Raw genomic sequence first — 24,334 nt, 5'->3', positions numbered from 1 at the left:
TTATCAGCCCAGTTGCAAAAACTGTTCTAGTTTTAACTGCCTTTTAGTTTCCTTACTTTCTTAAAATACTCTAGTGATTTCCCTAAGAAATTTAGCACAGTTGCAATAACCTTGAAACTGTCCCTAATTTATCTTCTTTATACTGCTCTCCCTCTTTATGCTGCTTATCCACTGATGGCTGCTGATGATCAGTCCAGCTGCAATACATTTGTAACTGTCCATCCTCTCTTTCTTTACTTTGCTAAATTCCCTGACTGCTACTTATGCCCTCAAGGTGATCAGTCCAGATGCAATAACCTTGGGGTGACTAGGTGGAGCAATGAATAGAGCGCCAGCCCTGGAGTCAGGAGTACCTGAGTTCAAATCCAACCTCAGATACTTAATAATTACCTAGCTTATAATTACCTTGGGCAAGCCACTTAACCCCATTTCCTTGCAAAAAAAAAAAAAAAGACGTAAAAATAAACCAAACAGATGCAATAACCTTATAACTGCCCTTTACTTTCTCTCTCTCTCTCTCTCTCTCTCTCTCTCTCTTTTAATTTTTACTAAGATTTCCTTAAGAAACCTAACCTGTATTATATTGAATTTGTTCCTAAATATTTCTGGATTGAGTCAGCCTTTTAAGTAAATTCATTCACATCTTTGAACCCTAGACTAACCCACTCCAACATTTCTCCCTCATCAAATATGCTTCATTATAATCAAAGATACTTAGATTGCTTTAGTAGAATCCTAGATAGTGAGAGTGAAAGGATTCTCAAAGACTGTGCTTTGTTGGAGTCCGTGACATCTTTTCTTTAAAAAAAAAATGATAACTATATTTCATAATGAGAGAAGTGATTATTTTTCCTTCATATTAATAATCAATTATTGAATAATCAAATATTGAATTTTTCAGAAGCCTGTAGGCTGTTCAGTTTCTTATGGACATTGTTGATAATGAGACTGAATTAATTTTCTCCTCAATCTTGTTCAAACTCCATTCAGGTAGGGAAGTACATTGTGCTCTACACAAGTTTGAATGAGGGTGAATTCTTTGATTAGATAGCCCAAGGCTGGGAAATTTAGAAAAAAGGGACATAATCAATGTTATATTCCCTCTTTAGAATAGGACCCTCTTTCATTAATTACTCAATCAGAATTGATTGCCACCTCAGGAACACCCACTCTTCCAAAGGAATGTAAACCGTGAGCCCTCTACCATGAATATCTTTGGGATGTGACTGACCAATTTTAATAATACTATGCTGGTATCATTAATAAAATGATTAATTATCCAGAAATTAGGTCTCTGAAATTTTTTAAACATCACAGTGATTAATTTACTTCACAATACTATGAATTCTATTTTATGCATTTAAAAGCATTATAAAGAGGAGTTTAGCATTTACTATGCTAAACTAGACTAAACAAAACTAGACTAAACAAAAAAGTTTAAGAATTCCTGATCTAAGCCAATTCCACTCATTTAAAAGGAAGACATGAAGCCCAAAAATCTTAAGTTATTGACTTAAGGTCACAAAGCTTTTTAGCAGCATCCTTTTGCTATTTCCATTCTTCATCAGTCTACCTCTCAAATATCTTTTTAAAAGGATGCCTTTAAATAAGCTATTAAAGAAAGCAATTAAAATTTCATACCTGTCTTACTCACCATTAATTATTGGTCATTTATCCCTATCCTTAATCTGACTGAAAAGCCTTGGTTAGAATTTTCCATTGTAATTCATCCCAATTCCCTGAACAAAGAATGAAGACTTTTTCTAAGGTCCTGGGACTTCAAGACAAATTTCCATCAAAAGCCTACTACCAACGAGTTTCTTCCTTTTGTTCCTTTAATTAATCTTAGAGAGCATCTTAAAGATAATAATTCCTGTTTCCATAGGTTTATGAAGTACTTTCTTCAAAACTGTCCTCTAAAATAAATGATATCAGAATAAAAGAACCAGGATAGAAATCCTGGGTTATTTGACTCCAAACCAAAAGGTTTTTTCATTACTTTTTTCCTTTAGCTATGTTTCAGGAAATATTACCTCATTTTATGTCCATAATTCTAGGAGATTTATCATTATAATGTTTTTACATATGAGGAACAGGCAAAACCATAGTTGATTATGAGGTTCAAATAAGTTTTTTGTTGTTCAGTCATTTTTCAGTCCTATCCAGTTTTTGATGATCCATCCCATTTGGGGTTTTCTTGACAAAGTTAATGGAGTGGCTTGCCATTTCCTTCTCCAGCACATGTTACAGACGGAGAAACTGAGGGAAACAGGGTTACATGATTTGCCCAGAGTCACACAGCTAGTCAATGTCTCATGACAGATTTGAACTCAGGAAGATAAATCTTTCTGATTCCAAGTCTAGTGCCCTATCCATTGTACCACCTAGCTGCCCTCAAATGAGCTAATTTATGCAATATGTTATGTAGAATTTAAAGTGCTCAATATATTTGGGTTTTACTGTTGTCTCTAACCCAAGCCCAGTTCAGTTGGAAAATCTCATGACAATCTGACATGATAATACCTGCTAAACAAATTCTGGGGATGACATCAAACATGAGTCAAAGTCATGAGCAACATAAAAAAATCTAAAAGAAAATACTGAAGTTGGGGTCAGAGGACTTGGGTGTAAATCCAAGTTCTGTAGCTTACTATTTATATGATATTAGAAGCATCATTTCATTTCTCAGCTCTTAATTTATGCACATCAAAAGATGACAGAATTGGTCTCAATAATTTCTAAAGTCCCTTCCTGCTGAAAATCTACATTGTAATCCTAAAAAAGAGGAGCCTCTCCCTTTTATACCTGAGATCCAATCTCCTTTAATGGAGATGGTGGTGATACACCATTAGTATTTCTTAATAACCAAGAGTAGTTTATGATTGACTGATTGATGTTTGTACTTGCTTCTCTAAGAAGACCATGACAAGCAAGTGAATTGAATTTAAATGAGAGGTTGCTATGCAAAGTCACCAGCATCACTTTCTCCTAATGAGCCATCTGGGTCCAGATGTCAGATATGGATCAGATCAACTGAGATGTCACTGGATACAGTGGGAGAACTTGATCTTTTAAAGCTAGGTCTTTCCTAGACAACAATTTGACTGAGACAATACCTATCCAAAGATTTAAGGTTAGTTAAGAGATGAAGAAAAAGGACTGAGAATGACCATTCAAAAAAAAAAAAAAAAAGGAAGCTGGGAGAGTAAGACCCTCAGGGTTTCTCAGTGATTAATGTAGGTAAGAAAGAAAAAAGTATCTTTTGCATAGCCCAAAAGAAGAAAAACATCATCTGGGAGGATAAGACCCTCAGGATTTCTCAGTGATTAGCCAATGACTGAGACAATGCAAATGGAGAGAAGGGCAGAAACAAAAACAATCCAAAGTAAAATGTAGGAAACTATTTTAAAAAAAAGAAAAAAGAATGGCACCAAAGAAGAGATTTAAGAAGATCCTAGTCCTATTTCATTGCAGTGGGCGGGGGGGAACATGCACACGGATGGGACATTGCATATACTTTCAGGCTTTTCAATGTGCTATGTGAGAAATGATTATTAATAACTAATATCTTGAGGAAATTCAGAGGTTCTCCTGTTCTCTAAATTCCTCATTTTTAAATGGTTCCTTTCCTCGAAGATATCACTGATAATGGACTCTCTGGATCTTGGTTGAACCCCACCCAACCTTGAAATTTAATCTAGGTGTTCTACTCAAGTTTGGATGGAAATAGAGCTTTTTGGCTAGATAGCCCTTGCTTAAGAATAGTGTGGCATAGAGATATTTTCTTTGTCCAGAAGTGACATGATGATAGATTGACATCAGTGCCCAAGGGATTTACATGGTGAGCCCACCTCCATGATAGTCTTTGGTTAGAAAGAGATGTCAAGCTTTTATTGATAACCTGCTTGCCTTATTAATAAATGATTAAATTACCCAGAAACCATGTCTCTTGAACCTTTTAAACATTTCAGTTGTTCAACTTTGCTGAATTATTTTTTTCTATTTTTCCTTCTTAAACAAAATTCTTTGATATGAAGTATGGTTCTCTAGGTTGGGGGAGAGATACAAGGGAAAATCTGAATGCAGTAAAAGCAAAGGATATCAATAAAAGTCTTTAAAAAAAAATTCCCAATCCAGTAATACCTTCCATTTGTCCTGGAATCATTAGGTCAGTTGTGAGCAAAGCCAGTTCTCTGTATCACTGAGTTTACTCAGGAAAAGTCCCCCAAAATGGGCTCCCCTCCAAAGAAAGGTGAATTATCAGGTATAAGCATTAAGGAAGGATAATAGGTGCAGGAGAATTTTCTGTGATTAGCAGAAGCTAAGTGAAGGTAAGAAGCCACTGATCTCCAAGCAGAGAAGGAAACTAAAGGAAAGAGCAACCTAGACATAAAACATCATGACAGGTTGAGCAGTAAAGAAGGGCATAGGGGAGAGAGGCTATTTGGGAATACATGCTCCCCAAGAGCAGGAAGCCTCTCAAAGGAAGTCAAGCCATCAGGGTATAAGCAATAAGGAAAGATAATAGAAGCAAAAAAAGTTTGGGGGATCAAACTCCCCCAGAGTGGGCTGCCCTCCACAGGAAGCTGAGTACCCAACTGATGAGCAAGTGAGCTTTTAAAGGAGGAGACCTAGGGAAACGTAGGTCAGGGAAAAGTAACTCATGTTGATGACAAGAAAGCACTCATAGAGCACCTAGGAAGTTAATTAGGAATATGTAGATAAGGAGTGATAGATCAAAGACAGGGATTCATTGTTTTGTGTGGAAAGAGGTTTGTCTTGTGCCTGGGGGCAGGGATTTATAATCATTATCTAAGAGGAACTTTCCTAAAATTTCACTGACTTCAACTAATAGCTTGAACTGTGGGATGAGGTGGAGAGGAGAAAGAGAGAAGGTAGTCAGTGTCGATGTAAAGGATATGGTCAGTACTGAGGGAACAGATTAATGCAGAACATATTGCTCTTAACATTTCCCTTACTTCAATTAGGCTCATTTCTCAGGTGAGCAACCTAAAACACAGATTAATTTACCCAGAATCACCCAATTAGTAAGGGTCATAACAAAGACACAAATACATTTCTTGTGACTCCCAATCCAAAATTTATTCCTATACAACAGTATATAAAACCCTGGCAGACCTAAGACCGAGTCCCTACCTAAGATACCTCCTACTTCCCACTTCTTCCAATTCCTAGAATGGCTCACCTGTTCCTCAGTGTTGCTGATGATGAGTAGATGAGAGTAATTCTCTAAGCAAAATAAACTGGCAGCATCCCAGCTCTTGGTCATTGTAGAGAAAAAATAGCAGCTTCCGCCAAAAGGAAGCCAGTCCTTTGGACAGGGCTTTCTGGTGCAGTCTGGAGGACAAAATGATACCACCTGTAGTCCATTCTTGAACCCCAGCCAAGGTGGTACCAGTAACAGCACCAAAGAATTGTTAGGAAGGATTTTAAAAATTAAATTGTCCAGTTGTCTTATTTTACAGAAGAGGAAACAGAGGCCCAGAAAGGAACCTTGTCCAAAATCACACAGTTAGTAAGGTCAAACCCAGAACTTCTGACCCCTAATCAAATGTTCTTTCCTCTATGGCACAATGCTTCTCATGCTCCTGTTGTAGGGGGATTCACTAGTTTCCGGTGAAGAACTCACGACTCTGACACCAGAGTGCAGTTGTAAAAGAAAACACAGATTTATTTAAAAAGTCACTATAATACAAAAGAAAGTGAGAGATAGTTGAATTCCTTAAAGGACATGTGGTTTGGGGCACAGCAATTTAGCCAGGCAGGCCAGCAGTGGATTTAACTCTCTCATTAGGAGGTTAGAGACCACAGGATTAAAAGAGAGTTTAAATTACTTAAATTAGAGACCATAAGATTAAGAGTTAAAGTCCTTTAAATGCCATTTGTCAGCTGATTAACTTGAACATTAGAAGTCAAAGAGGTAAGGGCTGTATGAGAGAGCAAGAAACACACCAGTTCCTCCTAAAACCCCACCTCAGGATTCATGGGAGGGGTGGTGTTTTGAGAGTGGTCCAGGTCTTGTCTTAGAGAGATGCTGTAAGGAGGTGTGGCTATAGAATGAACCCCTACTTGGACATATTATTGGGCCTGTGTAATCTAGCATTTTATTTGATGCACTGGTGAGCTCATGGCCAGGATCAAAGTAAGGGGTAAGTGTCGAAAGATTACAATCCCAATTATAATATTCCTCTATATCCATAATTCCCTGCGTCACTCCCACCTTTTCCCTTTTCCCAGTCTCAGCAGTCTTTTCTCACCAATTAAATCTTGAAGCTCAGTTATGGTTCTGTTGGTGTCATCTCGGATTTGATCAATGTACTTCTTTAGTCCAGTCAGATCCCTTGATGAAGTCACTGAAAATATGGACACATGCATGTATAAGTTATGAATGTTCAGAATTAAGACTATTTCAAATATAGCTATTATTATTAGTGATTCAGAGCGTGTATAGTTAAAAGAAATGTAATAGAGACTACTATGGTGGAAGGTGCACTGTCCCCAGTCAGAGGATAAAGATTCAAATCCCATCTCTGATACATATCTACATGACCTTGGGCAAGTCATTTACTTTTCCTGGTGCTCATTTTCTTCATCTGTAAAATGAGAGTTGAGTTTGCATGACTTCTGAGGTATATGACCCTATCTAATCTCAGTTTTGCCACTAACCATGCAATCTTAAACAGATCTCTTCATTTGTCCAAGTTCATTTTCTGTTAAACATAGAGGGTGTATTAGATTAATCTCTAAAGTCCTTTGCATCACAGAAAGTCAGTTTCCTAGTTAAAAGATATTAATCAAAAAAGTTGCTTCTATACGGACCTAATTCATTTCTTCTCACTTTATTAAAAAATAATTTTAACTAAAGTTCTTATGTGGAGAATCAAAGCTTCAAAAATTTATAATGTCAGATTTAACTTTTTCTTATCCAGGACCCTGATAGTTTTTTGAAAATGTTCATTGCACAACACAGGGTAATGATCAACTATGAGGAACTTGCTCATTTCAACAGTACAATAATCAAAGACAATTCTAAAAGGCGGGTGATGGAAAATTCCATCCACATCCAGAGAGGGAACTGTGGAGTTTAAATGCAAACTAAAGCTTCAATTTTTTAAGTTGTCATATGTATTAGGTTGTTTTATTTCTCGATATTTTTTCCTTACATTAAATTTGATTCCTCTTTCACAATAAGTTTAATGGGAATCTATGTTTAGCATAATTAAACATGTAGAGCTTATATTTGATTGCCTTTTGGTTTTGTTTGGTCTTTTTTTTTTTTTGCAAGGCAGTAGGGTTACTTGCCAAGGTCACACAACTAGGTAATTTTTAAGTATCTGAAATCTGGATTTGAGCTCATGTCCTACTGACTCCAGGACTAGTGCTCTATCCACTGTGCCACCTTGCTGCCACTTAGCTGCCTCCTAGATTGCCTTCTGTCAGAGGAGTAAAAAAGGGAGGGAGGGAGGAAAATGTAAAATTTAAAACCTTGCAAAACTACCTTTGCATGATGTTGGAAAAACAAATAAAAAATATATTTAAATTGAAAAAAGAAAATGTTCACTACATCATCATCATTATTATTAAATAGTACTGAATTTTTTTAAAAAACTATTTAAGAACATGATCACTGGGGATGAGGAGGAGAGGTAAGTGACTTTCCCCTCCTTCATCCTCATTTTGTAAACTGACTAAAGATCCTTGACAAGTTAAATCAAGAGAAGTAAAAGATTACACTGACTTTGGGCTTTGGTTTTTGCTATATTAATATGAATCAGTAGGAACACTAAAATAAGGTGACAGATATTTTGATGCTTTAACTTAAGTTTAGTTCTCTGGACAAAGAAAAAGATTGTTTTGCCTTAAAACCAAAGTATTGGTTTTTAAAACCACCAAATATTTAGCTTCTAATAGATTATAGTATTAAATAATCTTTGTGGTATTTTGAAAAAACACCTCTAAAATATCTGAACAAAATAAAGGGGAAATATTTTGGTATTCAAAATTTATTCATGTGTAGCTGACCATGAGTTCCTGCAGCAAATTAATTTATTTCACCCACTGTGCTTCTACGTTGCTTCCATCTACAGGAGTTACATACATGAGAAATGAAAAATTATTTTATTCAAAAAGCTATTGGTACAGTGGATTGAACAATGGTCCTGGAGTTAGACCAAAGTTTGAATTTTTCCACAGACACTTAACTAACTCTGTGATCCTGGGCAAGTTAAAAAAAAAAAAAAAAAAAAAAAAACAGCGATGGCAATCCTGACCCTACACAAAGCAAAAACAAAAACAAAAATAGATCTAATTAAAAGGCATAAGAAAGAAATTACATCTTCCTAAAAGGTACCATAGACAATGAAGCAATATCAATAATAAACATATATGCCCCAACTGGTATGGCTTCCAAATTTTTAGAGAAGTTAAATGAGTTACAGGAAGACATAAATCGCAAAACTATACTAGTGGAGGACCTCAACTTCCCTTTCTCAAAATTAGATAAACCTAACCACTAAATATACAAGAAGGAAGTTAAGGAGATGAAGAGAATTTTAGAAAAGTTAGATATGGTACCTTTGTAGAAAAGTGAATGGGAATAGAAAAGAATATGCCTTCTTCTCTATGTTACATGGCATCTACACAAAAGTTGATCATTTATTGGGTCATAAAAACCTCACAATCAAATGCAGAAAGCCAGAAATATCAAATACATCCTTTTCAGATCCTGATGCATTAAAAATCACTTGTAATAAAGGACCAAGGAAAGATAGACTAAAAATTAATTGCAACTAAATAGCCTAATTTTATAAACTGGCAGTTATCAGATAAAGAAATAAAAGTTATCTCTTGTCATATGAAAAAAAATGCCCTAAATAATTTTTGATGAGAGAAATGCAAATTTAAAAAATTCCGAGGTACCACCTCATACTTATCAGATTGGCTAAAATGACAAAAAAGGAAAATGATCAATGTTGGAGAATTTGTGGGAAAATTGGGACACCAATGCACTATTGATGGAGGGGTGAATTGATCCAACCATTCTGGAGAGCAATTTGGAACTAAGCCCAAAGGGTAATAAAACTGTGCATAACCGTTGGTCCAGGAATACCACTACTAGTATCCCAAAGAGACCACAAAAAAGGGAAAATATCCACATGTACAAAAATACTTATAGCATGTCTTTTTGCAGTGGCAAAGAATTGGAAAATGAGGGGATGCCCATCAATTGGAGAAGGCTAAACAAGTTATGGTATATGAATGTGATGGAGTACCATTATTTTATATGCGTAGGTGGACTTCAGAAAAGTCTAGAAAGACGTTATGAGGGGCAGCTAGGTGGCGTAGTGGATAAAGCACCGGCCCTGGAGTCAGGAGTACCTGGGTTCAAATCCGGTCTCAGACACTTAATAATTACCTAGCTGTGTGGCCTTAGGCAAGCCACTTAGCCCTGTTTGCCTTGCAAAAACCTTAAAAAAAAAAAAAGACTTTATGAACTGATACTGAATGAATTGAAGGAGAACATTGTACACATTATGATCAACTATGATAGACTTAACTCTTCTCAGGCATTCAGTGACTAAGGATAATTCTAAAAAATTTATGTTGGAAAATGCCATCCACATCTACATATTATTTCACTTTTTAATGACTTTTTCATGGTTTTTTCCTCTTTAATTCTGATTCTTCTTTTACAATATAACTAATATAGAAATATATTAAACATGTGTGTGTATATATATATATACATATATATATATAAACATGTAAAATCTGAATTAGTTTACTCAAGATCAAGAGGGGAAAGGAAGAGAGGGAGATGGAAAAATGTGGAACTCAAAAGCTTACAAAAAGATGATAAACTATCTTTGCATGTAATTGAAAAAGTAAAATAACTTTCCAAAAAAGAATCAAATGAAGCCGTGTGTCTGTGTAGAGTTTAGCAATCCTTAAAGCACTACATAAATGGGAGCTATTATTAATCCCAGGGCTCACTCTCCCCATTTCCTTGTAGCCTTCCCTCCTCACTACATGGCTCTTATCTTCTGCTGTCATTCCCTCTCTTATTTGACTAATATAAGGTAACACCCAGCTCCCCACCTTCTTCCCTGGGTCATTGTGGCCATATCACTCATTGTGATTTCTCTTCTGTTCTGATTGAATGAGGAGGAATCCAGTTGAGAGGAACTACAGGGATTAAGCTATACTCTTCAAGAGGATCACCTCTCTGAGGGCAGACTAGGATTTCTTCTTGACCCTGCCTTGCCTGAGTCAGTGCTAGAAACTAAATAATAACCTCCAAACATTGACTCCCCAAGTTTCAACTATCATCTCTATAGAATTCTTTTCAAAAATCATTGCCATCAGTTCCTTCCTCTCATCTGAATCCCAAACATATCTTCTTCAGGTCATCTTCCCCTGGTTGTCCCACCCACTGAAATCTCAAAATCAGATTGCTTCAAACTAAGGGCATAATCTTTCCCTCTAGGAAAAGGTAGAGTGCTGGACCTGGTGTCAGAAAGACCCAAGTTTAAATCCAATCTCACATTCTTACAAGCTGTCACATACATACTGAGCAAGTCATCTGACCTTTGTCTGACCTAAGTTTCCTCATTTGAAAAATGGAGTTAAATAGTACCACCAGTGAGTGACATGGACTAGGGTCCATGACTGAGAAGACATGAACACTAACAAATAAGATTTTCAGGGTATGAGTTTAACAGAGGTAGCACACACAAACAAAACCCCCTTCAGTGAGGCAGATGTACTGATTGCCTCTTCCAGAATTGTTGTGGGAATCAAATGAAATGATATTTGTAAAGTGCTTGACACAGTACCTACCTAATACACAGTAGACACTTAGCAAATGCTTTTTTCTTCCTTTCCTTCCTCTCCTAACCTTGTTCTTCCCTCAGTATTCAAGAATACTAAGGGGAATGGGGATCATCCACCAAATCTCCCATTTTTTAAGTATGAATTTTAGCTTTTGTTTTTCTCTCTTCCTTGTCCAATCAGGTACTGGTCCTGTGAATTCTCTTCTCAGGAGAGAATTTTTTTTTATCTTCTCCTCCCCTCAAAGTCACAACCCTAGTTACTAACCTTCACAACTACCCAACTACCCAAGAACCTTTATAATGCAAATTTATAATCCAATCTCACTTCCTTTCAATTCTTCCTATCTTCAATCTCTTCCACCTCTAAAATAGTCTATGTAATGCCCCTGGAATAATCTTCCTAATGCTTAAAGTAGGTCAAGTGACTCCCCTCCCTAAAATCCTTCAATGGCTCCCTAACCTTTGCAAGTAAAGGCCAGACTGCTCTGGGATTTTCACAGTCTGGTACCAGGCTGCCTTTTAGTCTTATTTTGAAGATCAAATGAGACAATTTGTTTTATCCATTGCATCATCTAGCTACCCATAGAATATTAGGCATTTAATAAATGCTTATTTCTTTCCTTCCTTTTTTCATATTATTCCAACCGTTACACATACTGTACACCAACCATATTGGACTATTCTCTGTCCCCCAAACATATCCTACACTCTCCCACTTCCATGCCTTTGTTAATAGTTCCTTTCTTCCCATTCTACTGTTTAACTTGCAATTTTGCTTTCAAGATCAACTTAAATACCACCTCCTCCAAGGAGCCTCCTTGATGCTGCTGAATGGAAATGAAGCCCGCTACAAAACATACCTACTTTGTTTTGCCCCTCTTGATGGCACTTATCATGTAATAGTGTATAGTGTAACTGTCTCTGTTTGTATCTTATCCCTTTGTTAGATTGAAAATTCCATGAGGTTAAGTACTTTGTCTTATTTAACCTTATCTTTTTGTGCCAACACTGGGTTCTGCACATGCTCTGTCCTTAAACATGTTTGAGCATCTGCTATACATGAGGATCCAGAAAATAATTTCAATAAGGCCAAGGAAGAAAAAAAGATATTCTCTGACCTCAAGTCATTGTCAGATTGAAGAGAAAATAGTTCATCTGCAATTTAAACATTTATTAATTATATGGCATGTATCAAACAATCATCACATATTAGATAGCCTAGAAAATTCTCTCCCTTCTCACCTCTACCTTCTGACTCCTCTGGCTTCCTTAGAGACTCTCAAAGCTCCCTTCTCTCCTCCCCTCCCTACCACCTCAAGCCTTTCTTCTCTGAGGTCATCTTCTATCTACTGTATTTATCATATATGTACATAGTTGATTTGTACATATATGATAATATATATATGTACATAGTTGATTTGTGTTATCTCTTTCATTAGGATGTAGGCACCTTGAGAACAGAGACAGTGGGTTCTTTTTTTTCTTTCTTTTTATTCCAAGTGTCTAAAAGTAACATCTAGTACTTGAAAAGTACTTAATGATAATGAAAAATTACTTTAACTGAACTGTGGCATTTTTATAGGTAATTTGAGTTAAATAACTTGCTAAAGGTCACACAGCTAGTGAGTGTCTGAAGTCAGATTTTAACTCAGGATCTCCTGATTCCAGGACCAGTACTCTATCCGCTGCACCACCTTTTATTTGTTTCTTTTTAACTGGGCTTTAAAAGACAAACTGGACTAGACTAGACATGACTAGAAAAAAGGAAAAAGTTATACTCTGAAAAATGATTTTAGCAAAGGCACAGAGGTGAATATGAGTATAAATTTTTTAAGGATCCAATAAGTAAATGAATCTGGTTAGAACAGAATGTTATAATAGGGAAGAATGAGAAGTTAAAATTAAGGAAGGGAGACACAAATTGTGGAAGTCCTTAAATGTCACACTAAGGAACCTGACCTCTGTTCCATAGGCCAAGGAGAGCAATGGAAGGATGTAGCCAGAAGATGTCACTGCTAATGTCATCCCTCAGTTGTTTACTTCCAATTTATCTGTATATGTATTATCTTTCCATAATTCTTTTCAGCTTATCTCCCATATTAGCTTCTCAGTTCTTTGAAAGCAGAGACTGTCTTTTCCCTTTCTTTGTATCCCAGGGCTTAGCTTTGACACATAATAGGTATTTAATAAAAACTTAGAGATTGACTAATCTGTTCAGGAGGGACTGGAAGAGGACAGATGGGAAACAGGGAGATATTAAGGTCAAGGTGATTTCCTTCCCACCACTAACAAATCATCCAGCCAAGAACCAAGGGATAGAAGAAAAGGCCAAAGTTAAATTTCTTAAACAATCTGGAGTCCTAGATGATATAGGTTGGAGGCAATTAGGAGGGAAATATCCTATTTCTATTAAGGTACCTTCATCCTTCTAGTCACTCAGGTTCAAAACCTCAGGGTTACCTTAACTCTTTCCATTCCTCCAGTGACCAAATTTCCTTAATTCCATTTCCTCAACATTTTTCTCAGCCTGTCCTCTTCTCTCCAGTTACACAGCCATCATCCTAGATTATTACCTCTTACCTGGATTATTGCAATAGTCAACACTTTGGTTTCCCTGTCTCAAGTCTTTCAAAAGTAATAGACCTAGAGCATAAGTTTTTGACCATCTCATTCTCCTGCCCAATAAACTCTACCAGCTCCTTAGGGACAAATAAAGATTCTTCTGCTTGGCATCTAAAACCCTGTGTAACCTAGCTCCAACCAAATTTTCCAGTCTTGGAATACATACATCTCTTCATACACTATAATTCAGCTTTTTTTTGATTCATGCATAGCTCAGATTTAAGTGAGGCTGAATTGCACATTGGCCTCTCTCTTCCAAAGTCATCATAGTTCAGTGATAAGACAGAATCAAGACAGCTGGCGATGGCTCTAGATGCAGTGGATGACCTTGGTATCTTCAATGTCTAAGCAAGCTCTAAGTACTCCACAGCATCTGCTTCAGCTGCTTTCATGGCCATTGGAAAGCATTGTTTTCAACCAACTATTCTGTCAGTGGAAGATTTCATATGTTTGGTAGACAAACTCCCCCCCCCCATGAGTTTGAGATCCATCAGTTACCCTCAATCTGTTTTAGCCCACCTGTTGAAATAGTTTACCAGGGAGTAGTCACTGTGCATGCCACAGTTAGGTGGCCTTCTTACAGATTCTCAAAGCTCCCTTCTCTTCTCCCCTCCACTACTACCTCAAGCCTTTCTTCTCTGAGATCATCTTCTAAGATGAGTTAGGTAGCTGAGGCAGACATTAAAGGTGGTACACCAGAGGTATTATTCTTCTTTGAACACCCATTCCATGCTGAAGTTCCAACTAAAGAAGAAGTTTTGAATGCTTTAGACTCCTTTCATGTAGCAAAGAACCTCTATTACAGCTGAGATTTACAAGGTAGGGGGTCTACTGCTCATCCAAAAGTTGATTGAAATTTTCCATGTTATATTGCATGTAGACATTATTACCCAGGAATTCAAGGATACCTCCATTATCCATCTCTATAAAAGAAAAGGGAATAGATTGTCCTGGGATAACCATAGGGGTATTTCTCTTTTAATCATTACTTGTCAGATTCTTGCCAGAGTCCTTCTCAATAAGCTGATTCTTCATTTTCACCTACCTGAGAGCCAGTGTGGCTTCAGAAAGGGTCAAGGAGCAGTCGATATGGTGTGTGCTGCCCAACAACTCCAGAAGAAATGCCAGGAACAGAACAAAAGTCTGTATACAACATTTGTAGATCTGACCAAGGACTTTGATACCATTAGTTGTGAGGGTTTATGGAAAATTATGTCCAAATTTGGTTGCCCAGAAAAGTTCATCATTATCGTACATCAATTCCATGATGACATGCTTGCCCAGGTACTGGATAGTAAACAACGCTCCCAAGATTTCCCGATTACCAGTGGAGTGAAATAAGAATGTGACCTTGCTCCCATGCTGTTTAGCATGATGTTCACAGCCATGTTATCAAATGCCTTCACTGAGGATAAACTGAGCATCAAGGTCTACCACACTGATGGTAAATTCTTCAACTTGAAAACGCTACAAGCCAAGACCAAAATGGAGAGAATGTTGGTGCGTGATCTTCTGTTTGCAGATGATTGTTCACTCAATGCAGCCTCTGAAGCTGAGATGCAACAAAGTATGGATTGATTCTCTGCTGCTTGTGCTAATTTTGGTCTAACAATTAACTCCAGCAAAACCCAGGTGCTCCATCAGTCAGCACCATACCATTCATATGCGGAACCATCGATTATAGCAAATGGAGAAGTTTTGAGTACTGTGGACAAGTTCACTAATCTTGGCAGTGTCCTTTCCAGGGAAGTACGCATTGACAATGAGGTTGACACCTGCATTGCCAGAACTAGTTAAGTATTTGGGAGACTCCGAAAGAAAGTGTGGGAGAGAAGAGGTATGAGACTGACTACCAAAATGAAGGTCTCCAGAGCCATTGCAATAACCTCATTAGTGTATGCCTTTGAAACTTGGACAGTCTATCAATGCCATATCAGGAAACTGAATCACTTCCATTTAAATTGTCTTAGGAAGATTCTGAAGATTACTTGGCTGGAGAAAATACCAGACACCGAGGTCCTTTCTAGAATTAAACTGCCAAGCTTTCCAACATTAGTAGAGCGTGTTGTTAGAATGCCAGCTGTATGATTGCCAAAAAGCCTATTTTATGAAGAACTCACATAGGGCAAGCATTCACAAAGGGATCAGAAGAAGTGATACTGAGACACCCTGAAGGTCCCTCTTAAGAACTTTAGAATTGATTGAGCAGCATGGGAAACACTGGCACAGGACTGCCCAGCATGGTGTGCCCTCATTAGACAGAGTGAGGCAGAATTGAAGCAGCTCAAATGAAAAGACATACATAAATTTAAAGTAAATACCCAGGTGTTCACATGGACTATTTGTGCCCAAATTGTAGTAGACCAATCTGAGCTCATATTGGTTTGATCAGTCACAGTCAGACACACCATAATTTGTCCTAAACCTAGTGATGTCATTTTGGTCTTCCTTGATAAAGAAGGACAAGAACCAACCAATAATTAAGCCCAAATTGACCTTCTCTCTGTTCAGCCAATAGGGTACTTTATATCCCATCTCTATAACTTTGCATAGACTGCCCCCATGCCTGAACTCCCTCCTCACATCTACTTCTTAGAATCCCTTGTTTTATTCAAAGCTTAGTTCAAACATCACCTCCTTCAGGAAGGTTTTTTCTGATTCTTCCCCACTAGTAGTACTGACTTTCACCCTCCTGACCATCACTACCACTCACAAAACAAACCAAAATACCTCCTGATATCTACTTTGTATATATTTACTTTACATATAGTTGTACATATAACCTAATATCAACTTTTTATATCGACATGTATACATGCTGACTCCCTCTACAGAATGTAAGCTTCTTGAGGGCAGGGACTGTTTCCTTAATGTCTTTGTAAGCCAGTGCTTAGTGTGGTGCCTATATATACATATATAGCAGATACTTAAGACATTCCTGATTTATTGTCTGTTCAACTCCTCATCATCTGCTGAAAGGTAGCTATCTTCAATTTTTCTACTATCATTTGGTCTGGAAAAGAAAGCTACATGAATTCTCACTCATCACAGGATTTGAAATAAAGATACCTGTGTCATTCACCAGAGTACCAAAGGAGACCATCCATGATATACAAAGCTTAAGTATCCCTACTCTAGCTTGTCAATGTTTTTCCTAAAATAAACTGAACACAGCATTCCTGATAGGATCAGGTCCAGATAGGATCGGATAATCAGAATATTATAGAACTATCTCCTTTTCCTTATTCTGGATCTCTCACCTCTTTTAAAGCAGCATAGGATAGCATTGGCATTTCTAGCTACCAAGTCACCTTTGATGAATCATATTAAACTTGTTTTCTACAGAAACCCCCACATCTTTTTTCAGAAAAAAACTATTATGTAACTATAGCTCCCCCCATCTCTATTTATGAAGCTAATTTCTTGAATTAAATATAGAATTTTATATTTATCCCTAATAAAAAATCTCAGAATTTTTTCATTCAATTTGGCCTATTGTTCTAACCTACTTGATAATTTTGAATCTCAGCTCTGGCATTCAATAGTTTAGCTATCTCTTCCTAGTTTTGTTTCACCTGCAAATCAGTAAGCATGTCAACCATGCATTCATCCAAGTCACTTATAAAAATGTTGAAATGAACAAGGCCTGTAATTCTGAGATGAAAATATCCTAAAATCCTGTGATTTGAAACCAGAAGAGACCTTAGAGATCATCATATACAATGCCTTGATTTAAATCTCAGGAAACTGAGGCTCAGGAGTCACATAAGCCAAAGAAATATAAGTAATAAGTAGAAAATTCAAGATTCAAACCTAGATCTTATGAATCCATATCTAATCCTCCTTGCCTAAACCACATTTTGATTCTGAACCTCAGTTCCATTTCTGTAAAATTGGGATAATGGCATTTGCAATCCCACAAAGCTGTTGTGAGGAAAAAAAATTTTATAAGCCCAAACCATTCTAAAAATGAGTTGTTACTATTATTAATATTCTCTACCTTCTTGATGTTTACATCCTTCCCTGTTTCTCTGGAATGAGACAAATTCCCTTGGATTACATTTAGTCAGTTCCCCATGTTGACATCACAAATTATACTCACACTTCATCAAGGTCACAGCAAGGCTTGTCACTCCCAGGAGCAATGCTATCCCCACCAGCATACAAAGGCACACTGCCATTTTCTCCTTCCTAGTGAGATGGATGATCTTTCTTTTCTGGCTGGACTCAGGCATCTGGATAGACTGGAACCCTTGGTTGAGCTGAGAAACCTGGGTGAATGGAAGCCCTTGACTGGGTTGGGGCATCTGACTGGACTGTGGTACATGGCTGGGTTGAAACCCCTGGGGGTTGGGAGCATCTGTGAAAAGAAAAAATATACCTAGCTGTGTGGCCTTGGGCAAGCCACTTAACCCTATTGCCTAGCAAGAACCTAAAAAAAAAAAATACCAAAGCTTGAAGCCAAGGACTGAAATGATTCCTCAAGCCTTTATTGAAGAGGGAAGGAAGGAATGAAAGTATCACATTTATTGCAGAGATGGTAAACACATCTAACACAGGAATTCTTGACCTGAGGTTCATGGACCCCTAACAGCACTATGGATGGATTTCAGGGGATTTTTGTACTTAGATAAGAACAAATACATCTTTATGTTCACTAATTAACTGAAATTTCCTTCAATTATTCTTTGAAAAAATCATGCATTATGTGAGAAGGGATCTCTGAGTTTCACTAGATGTGAAGAAGATCCAGGACTCAAAAAAAAATGTAAAGAACTCTTATTTACAAATGAGAAAACTATGACCCAGAGAGTTTAAAAGGGTCTCCTTTAGTCATTTTATATATATATATATATATATATATATATATATATATATATATATCTCAGAACTCAAATGAGTTTAAAAAGAATACCTGACAGAAGCAAGAAAATGGTACACAAAATGATTATACCACAATGAAAATATCCCAAGGCAGCTCAATATAGATTAAATGCAACCATTTTGGTTCTAGAGAACAGATGACGTGACATACATGCCTTCTCTCAGGAGAGAAGTATACTATAGTTACAAGATTTAGGCTACATTGTCAGAATCAGTAGCTTTGTTAGTTTTTTTATGCTTAACTATTGTTACAAAGGAAAATCCAGTGGGAATTGGTCAGAATAAATGAGAATCATTTTAATATGGAAAGAAACGAGAGTTTGGCAGTAGGGGTCCTGAGCTGATGACTTAATATGTTCCAGTTATATCTTTCTCAAACAGAGGGAGCTCAAGTGTATCTTTTTCTGGTTAACAAGGGCATGGATAGGAACTCTTCCTTCCTTGGTTCTGCATCTTGTCTCTGAGGTTCTATAGCTGTCAGTTTTCACTAATTCATTAGGTTATTTCTTCATTCAATAAACATTTAAGCCCCCCCATCCTGTATTCCAGATAATATTTCATGAATAGGAATATTGATCTTGGGCTCCAGGACCCCTGAACCTTCTAACTGTTGGGGAGACTTGGGGGCTCCATCTGTCAAATCTTCTGACTATGAACCATAATTGAGAGGCCAACAGGAAATCAGGACTCACCCATCAGGGGTGGTTGACAGGCAGGGGAGTTCAGGTGCAAGTCTGTGAAAGAGAAAAAAAGGTTACCAAGGTGATTATGTCACCCAAGTAAGCAAACCCACCCTAAACCCCTCCTGTTCCCCTCCCATCTTTGATCATAAATTTAGAACTAGAAAGTTCAATCTCCTCATTTTACAGCTGAGTAAATTGAGGTCCAGAGAGGTTAAATTACTTGCCCAATATCACATATTATCTGAAAAAATATTTCCAGGTCTTCCTGATTCCAAAGTCAAAACTATAATGATCAGAGCATACTGCTTCTTGGTCATAATGGGCAGAACATAGGGAAGAGAAGACTCTAGAGTGAAGTCAGGGAAGAGCCTAGAAGTTAGGGGGAAGTAGAACAGTGAAAGCCCTATACTCTGCAAAGAGTTCCTTACCCATCTGGAGGGGTGTGGGGCAGAGCACAACAGCAGGGTCCAAGCCTAGAAAGAGGAAAAGAAAGTAACATGTGGCAAAGCCTTAAACAGAAGAGGGGTTGGGGAAAGAGTGTACCAAGGTCTCACCTGCTACTCTTGGGCATTTAATGGGAAGTTCTGGCTTCACTGTTTTCTTCCCTGAGCAAGAGAGATAAAGAATGACAGAGTCTCTGAGTTGAAAGGGTACTCAGACCTATCTAGTCTAATCCACACAGAAACCATAACCTTTACAAGACACTGGTCTTGACCTCTAGTGATGGGGAACTGACCACTTCCTGAGGTTGCCTGTTCTGTTTTTAAATCACTTTCTTTTGTTTTGTTTTGTTTTTTGGGTTTTTGCAAGGCAAATGTAGTTAAGTGGCTTGCCCAAGGCCACACAACTAGGTGATTATTAAGTGTCTGAGACCAGATTTGAACCCAGGTACTCCTGACTCCAGGGCCGGTACTTTATCCACTGCGCCACCTAGCCACCCCTAAATCACTTTCAATGGCAGAAAGTTTTTGTTGATGTGAAACCTTCCTCTTCTCTGCAACTTCTAAACATTGCTCCTGGTTCTGTCCTCTAGGGCTAAGCAGAATCCTAATCCCTCCTCCACATGAGAGCCTTCAGGTCTCCTCTACATTTTCTCTTCTCCAAATTAAAAAATCTTCCATTTTAAGGTCTTCAAGAGACTGAATGACAACTTTTACCTATTGTGCTTTGGTGGCAGTTATTTTTTGAGTGTGGGTTGATTTGAATGATCACAGGAGTACCTTCTAACTCTGAAATCCTGTGATTCTCTGATTCTGAGATGATCATATAGCCAGATCTCTAGTTCTCTCTTGGGGACTGAAAAACCAAGGCCAGTCCCTTCCTATTTGCCACCTGTCACTCAGTCTTTGGACCCAAAGGTTTCTGAATCTCACTCCATCCTGGCCCCACAAAAAACATCCCAAATCAGCTCACCTGCTCGAGGAGGTCTTGGGGGAGCTATGGAACCTAGGGGAGAGAATAGAAAAGTTATTGGTTTATAACTTAAAAGACATCCAGATCAAGCAGTAACTAAAGTCCTCAGCTTGTAATCAAGAAGACTTGAATTTGAATGTTGCCTCAGACATTTGCTAGCTATATGATCCTGGTCTCAGTTATCTCATCTTTAAAATGAGGGGTTGGGTTTGATGGCCCCTATATCTATCTCTCTAACTCTTTGAACTACCTCTCTATTATTTTAATTCTTTTCCATTCCCTAGGCTCACTAGGGTAGAATTCTCTATTCTCTAAACTAGCAATAGCAAATATTATTGGATGGAAAGGTACAGAAGAAGGGGGTATGGTGGGGAGGAGGAGGGTGGTCATATGTGATCTAACCAGACTAAAATGTAATTGGAAAATATTTAGCAAAATAAATAAAAATTTAATAACATATAGATAACATTATATTTTAAAATTACATCAATATATGTTCCACAGAAATTCTGATGTACAGATTAGTGACCCCCATTTCTATTTGAGTTTGACATCACTGCTGTAAGCCAGCCTCTCTCTGCAAGTCTCCTGCAGCCCCAAGATCAAGAATACAGAGCCAGATCTCCAGGGGATGTGATCAGTGGCACAGAGCGGGGGAAGAGATGGGGAGCAGCAGAGTTAAGGCCGAGAAAGAGGTCCAGACCACAGAGATTTCCTCTCCCACCCTCTGGTTAGTCCACAGATGGCCACATAATGAAAGAGAAAACAATCTGGACCTGGAATCAGATCTTAGCTCATATTGGTCTTTACTTTGGTCTTGAGGCAAGTTTCTTTCCCACTCTGGACATGTTTTCCCATCTATAAAATAAAGGAGTCAGAATAATTGGTTTCTAAGGTCCTTTCCAAGACTAAATTATCTGATTTACTGACATTTGAGGCGGGGTGGGGGAGTCCCAAGATGGAATGTGGATGGAGAGAGTCTTTTTGTCTAGTAGAACTCCAAAATTCCTACCTCTCAGCCATCCCAATCTTCCACCTGGACCTGAAAACTTCCTGGTCCCTGGCTTAGGAGGAAGGTCTTCCTTGGGTGGGGCCATGTTCTCATAATCATCATCATCTGGATCCTCAGTTACTCCTTCCAGAAAAAAAGAAAAAAAATATATATATATACATACATACATATAGTTTCCATTCATGCATATTGCCACCTGGACAGTCAGGGCAGATGTAGGAAATGAGCTGAGACACAGTGCCCCAAACTCTCACATCACCCTTTGTTCACTCTAAATGTGCCTCTCTAATACACCTCCCCAGATCCTCCCTTTGTTCCATGATCCAATTTCATCCTCCAGATGGAGGCATCATGCAGCCCAAGCTATAAGCATGCCTATCACAAAGTGACACCTACCACAAACACCATGTCCTCTAACCTCCAGATGAAACCTTCCTGAAAACCATACCTGCTGGTCCCCTGGACAGGAAATTCCTGTACGTGCTAGGGAAAGACATCACTGCCTACAGACAGGGAGGAGAGGAGCCAGGACACCTCTGCTACTCAATCCTTCAGTCATCCAGACTAGGGCCTCACCCTCCCCAACTTCTGGCTCCCTCCCATATAACCACATGCTAAGACCCACCTTGTCTCAGTTCCCTCTTTGTCACTGGGGGCAAGAACATGCAAATTTAGCCCCTGGCTAGTCATCCTTAGGGTAGGTCTGCTGTGATGTAGCATCTCAGGGGAAAACTGGAGAACCCAGGGTTGAACATTTGTGGTCATAGGACCCAGCTCTGCTTTTGCTTCCAGCAAGGCCCTACAACTTTCTGTGATTCACTGTCTTCCCCTGACATAGATCAATTAGTTAACATTTATTAAGCACCTACTATGTGCCAGAACTCTATTGAATGCTAGAGGTATAAAGAAAGGAAAAAAAAATCCTTGCTCTCAAGAGACTCATAATCTAATAGCAACAACAACTACATATAAATGATATATACAGGACAAATTGGGAAGACACTAAGATAGATGACTGGAAAACTTCCTACAGAAAGGAGGACTTCAGGGCAGCTAGGTGGCACAGTGGATAGAGCACGGGCCCTGGAGTCAGAAGTCCCTGAGTTCAAATCCAGCCTCAGACACTTAATAATTACCTAGCTATGTGGCCTTAGGCAGGCCACTTAACCCCGTTTGCCTGGCAAAAAGAAAGAAAGAAAGAAAGAAAGAAAGAAAGAAAGAAAGAAAGAAAGAAAGAAAGAAAGAAAGAAAGAAAGAAAGAAAGAAAGAAAGGAGGACTTCTAAAGAGACTTGCAGGAAGCCAGGAGGCGATGAGGAAAAGCATTTTAGGTGTGGGGGATACCCAATGAAAATGTCCAGGCATGAGATGGAAAGTCATATGCAAGGAACAACAAAGTAACTACAGGTCACTGCTTGCGAAGTATTTGAGGAAGAAAGTAAGGTGTGAGAAGACTGGAAAGAGAGGACAAGGCAAGGTTAAAAAAGGACTTTAAAAGTTAAAGAGAGGGGCAGCTAGGTGGCGCAGTGGATAAAGCACCAGCCCTGGAGTCAGGAGTACCTGAGTTCAAGTCTGGTCTCAGATACTTAATTACCTAGCCATGTGGCCTTGGGCAAGCCACTTAACCCTTGAAAAAATCTAAAAAAAAAAATTAAAGAGGATTTTACATTTTATCCTGGAGGTTTTAAGGAACCACAAGAGTTCATTGGATGGCAGGAGAAGGTGAGTGATATGGTCAGACCTGCACTTTAGGAAGATCAGTTTCACAGCTGAGAGGAAGGAGGAGAGGGGAGACCATCCATCAGCTACTGCAATAATCTAAGTGTGAGTGGATGAGAGCCTGCACCAAGGTAGATGCAGAGGCAGAAGAGAGAAGGAATAATTTGTTACATGTTAAGAAAGTAGAAACAATGAGTCTTGACCAGAGATTAGATATGAAAGGTGAGGAAGAAAGGAGAGTCAAGGAAGACACCTAAGTTGGGACATGGGTGACTGGAAGGACAGTAGCAAGGAAGTTAAGAAAAGGAAAGCGTTGGGGGGAAGAGACAATAAGTTCAGTTTTAGGTATGTTGTATTTAAGATATCTGAAGGACATGTAGTTCAAGATGTCTAATAGTGAAAGATCCAACACTTCTTAGAGGTAAAGAGCAAGGTAGAGTTAGACAAGTAGATCAAAGAATCATCTGACTAGAGATGATAACTGGAGCCAAGAGAGTTAAGATCAAGTGACATAGTGAAGAGATGAGGGTTCAGGATAGTGTCCTGACCCACAATTAGTGGGCCCAGAAAAGGAAACAGAGAAGAGTAGTCAGACCGATAGAAGGAGAACAAGAGACTAAACAATGTCAAGAAAAGAGAATATCGGGGCGGCTAGGTGGTGCAATAGATAAGGCACCGACCCTGGAGTCAGGAGTACCTGGGTTCAAATCCGGTCTCTAACACTTAATAATTGCCTAGCTGTGTGGCCTTGGGCAAGCCACTTAACCCCATTTGCCTTGCAAAAAAAATTCCTAAAAAAAAAAAAAACACAATGACATCGTGGCCATATTTGTGGGCAGTAGGAAAGCCAATAAACTGGGAGAAACTAAAGATAAGTAGGAGAATAGGGATGATTGGGTGGGGGGGAGGGGAGGGAAAGAGTGTCAATCTGAAGAAGACAGAATGGAATGAGTTCATTAGGAATTAGCCTTAACCAGGCTGTGTGAAACAGCAGTGAGGGAAGAAGGAGTAGAGGAAGACATATACCTGTAAAATTTCAGGATAAGTTTCCTACTAGTTCCAGGTCTTACAGTCATAGATTCTCAGAGTTAGAAAGAACATCAAGAGCCTTCTAAACCAACCTGTACCTGAACAAAAATCCCCTCAAAAA

General features: G+C 38.4%; 1 protein-coding gene across 2 annotated transcripts in view; it reads right to left on the bottom strand.

Moving 5' to 3' along the window:
• The window catches only part of CLEC17A (C-type lectin domain containing 17A), a 33,371-nt gene extending 11,313 nt beyond the window's left edge, over positions 1-22,058 (bottom strand). For both annotated transcript variants that reach the window (XM_074203638.1, XM_074203639.1), the window contains exons 1-9: positions 21,916-22,058; positions 21,468-21,590; positions 20,456-20,488; positions 19,597-19,647; positions 19,471-19,515; positions 19,052-19,093; positions 17,578-17,835; positions 6,279-6,374; positions 5,207-5,358 (exon numbers count right to left, since the gene is read on the bottom strand). In XM_074203638.1, coding sequence (XP_074059739.1) covers positions 5,207-5,358; positions 6,279-6,374; positions 17,578-17,835; positions 19,052-19,093; positions 19,471-19,515; positions 19,597-19,647; positions 20,456-20,488; positions 21,468-21,590; positions 21,916-21,964 — 849 coding nt within the window. In that variant the 5' untranslated portion in view covers positions 21,965-22,058. The remainder of the gene's footprint in view (positions 1-5,206; positions 5,359-6,278; positions 6,375-17,577; positions 17,836-19,051; positions 19,094-19,470; positions 19,516-19,596; positions 19,648-20,455; positions 20,489-21,467; positions 21,591-21,915) is intronic.
• Positions 22,059-24,334: the final 2,276 nt, after the last annotated feature.

This window comes from Macrotis lagotis, chromosome X (genome assembly GCF_037893015.1).
Source record: "Macrotis lagotis isolate mMagLag1 chromosome X, bilby.v1.9.chrom.fasta, whole genome shotgun sequence".
NCBI lineage: Eukaryota > Metazoa > Chordata > Mammalia > Peramelemorphia > Peramelidae > Macrotis > Macrotis lagotis.
Note: the sequence above shows the minus strand (reverse complement) of the source record. Positions and strands in the feature narration are given on the sequence as shown.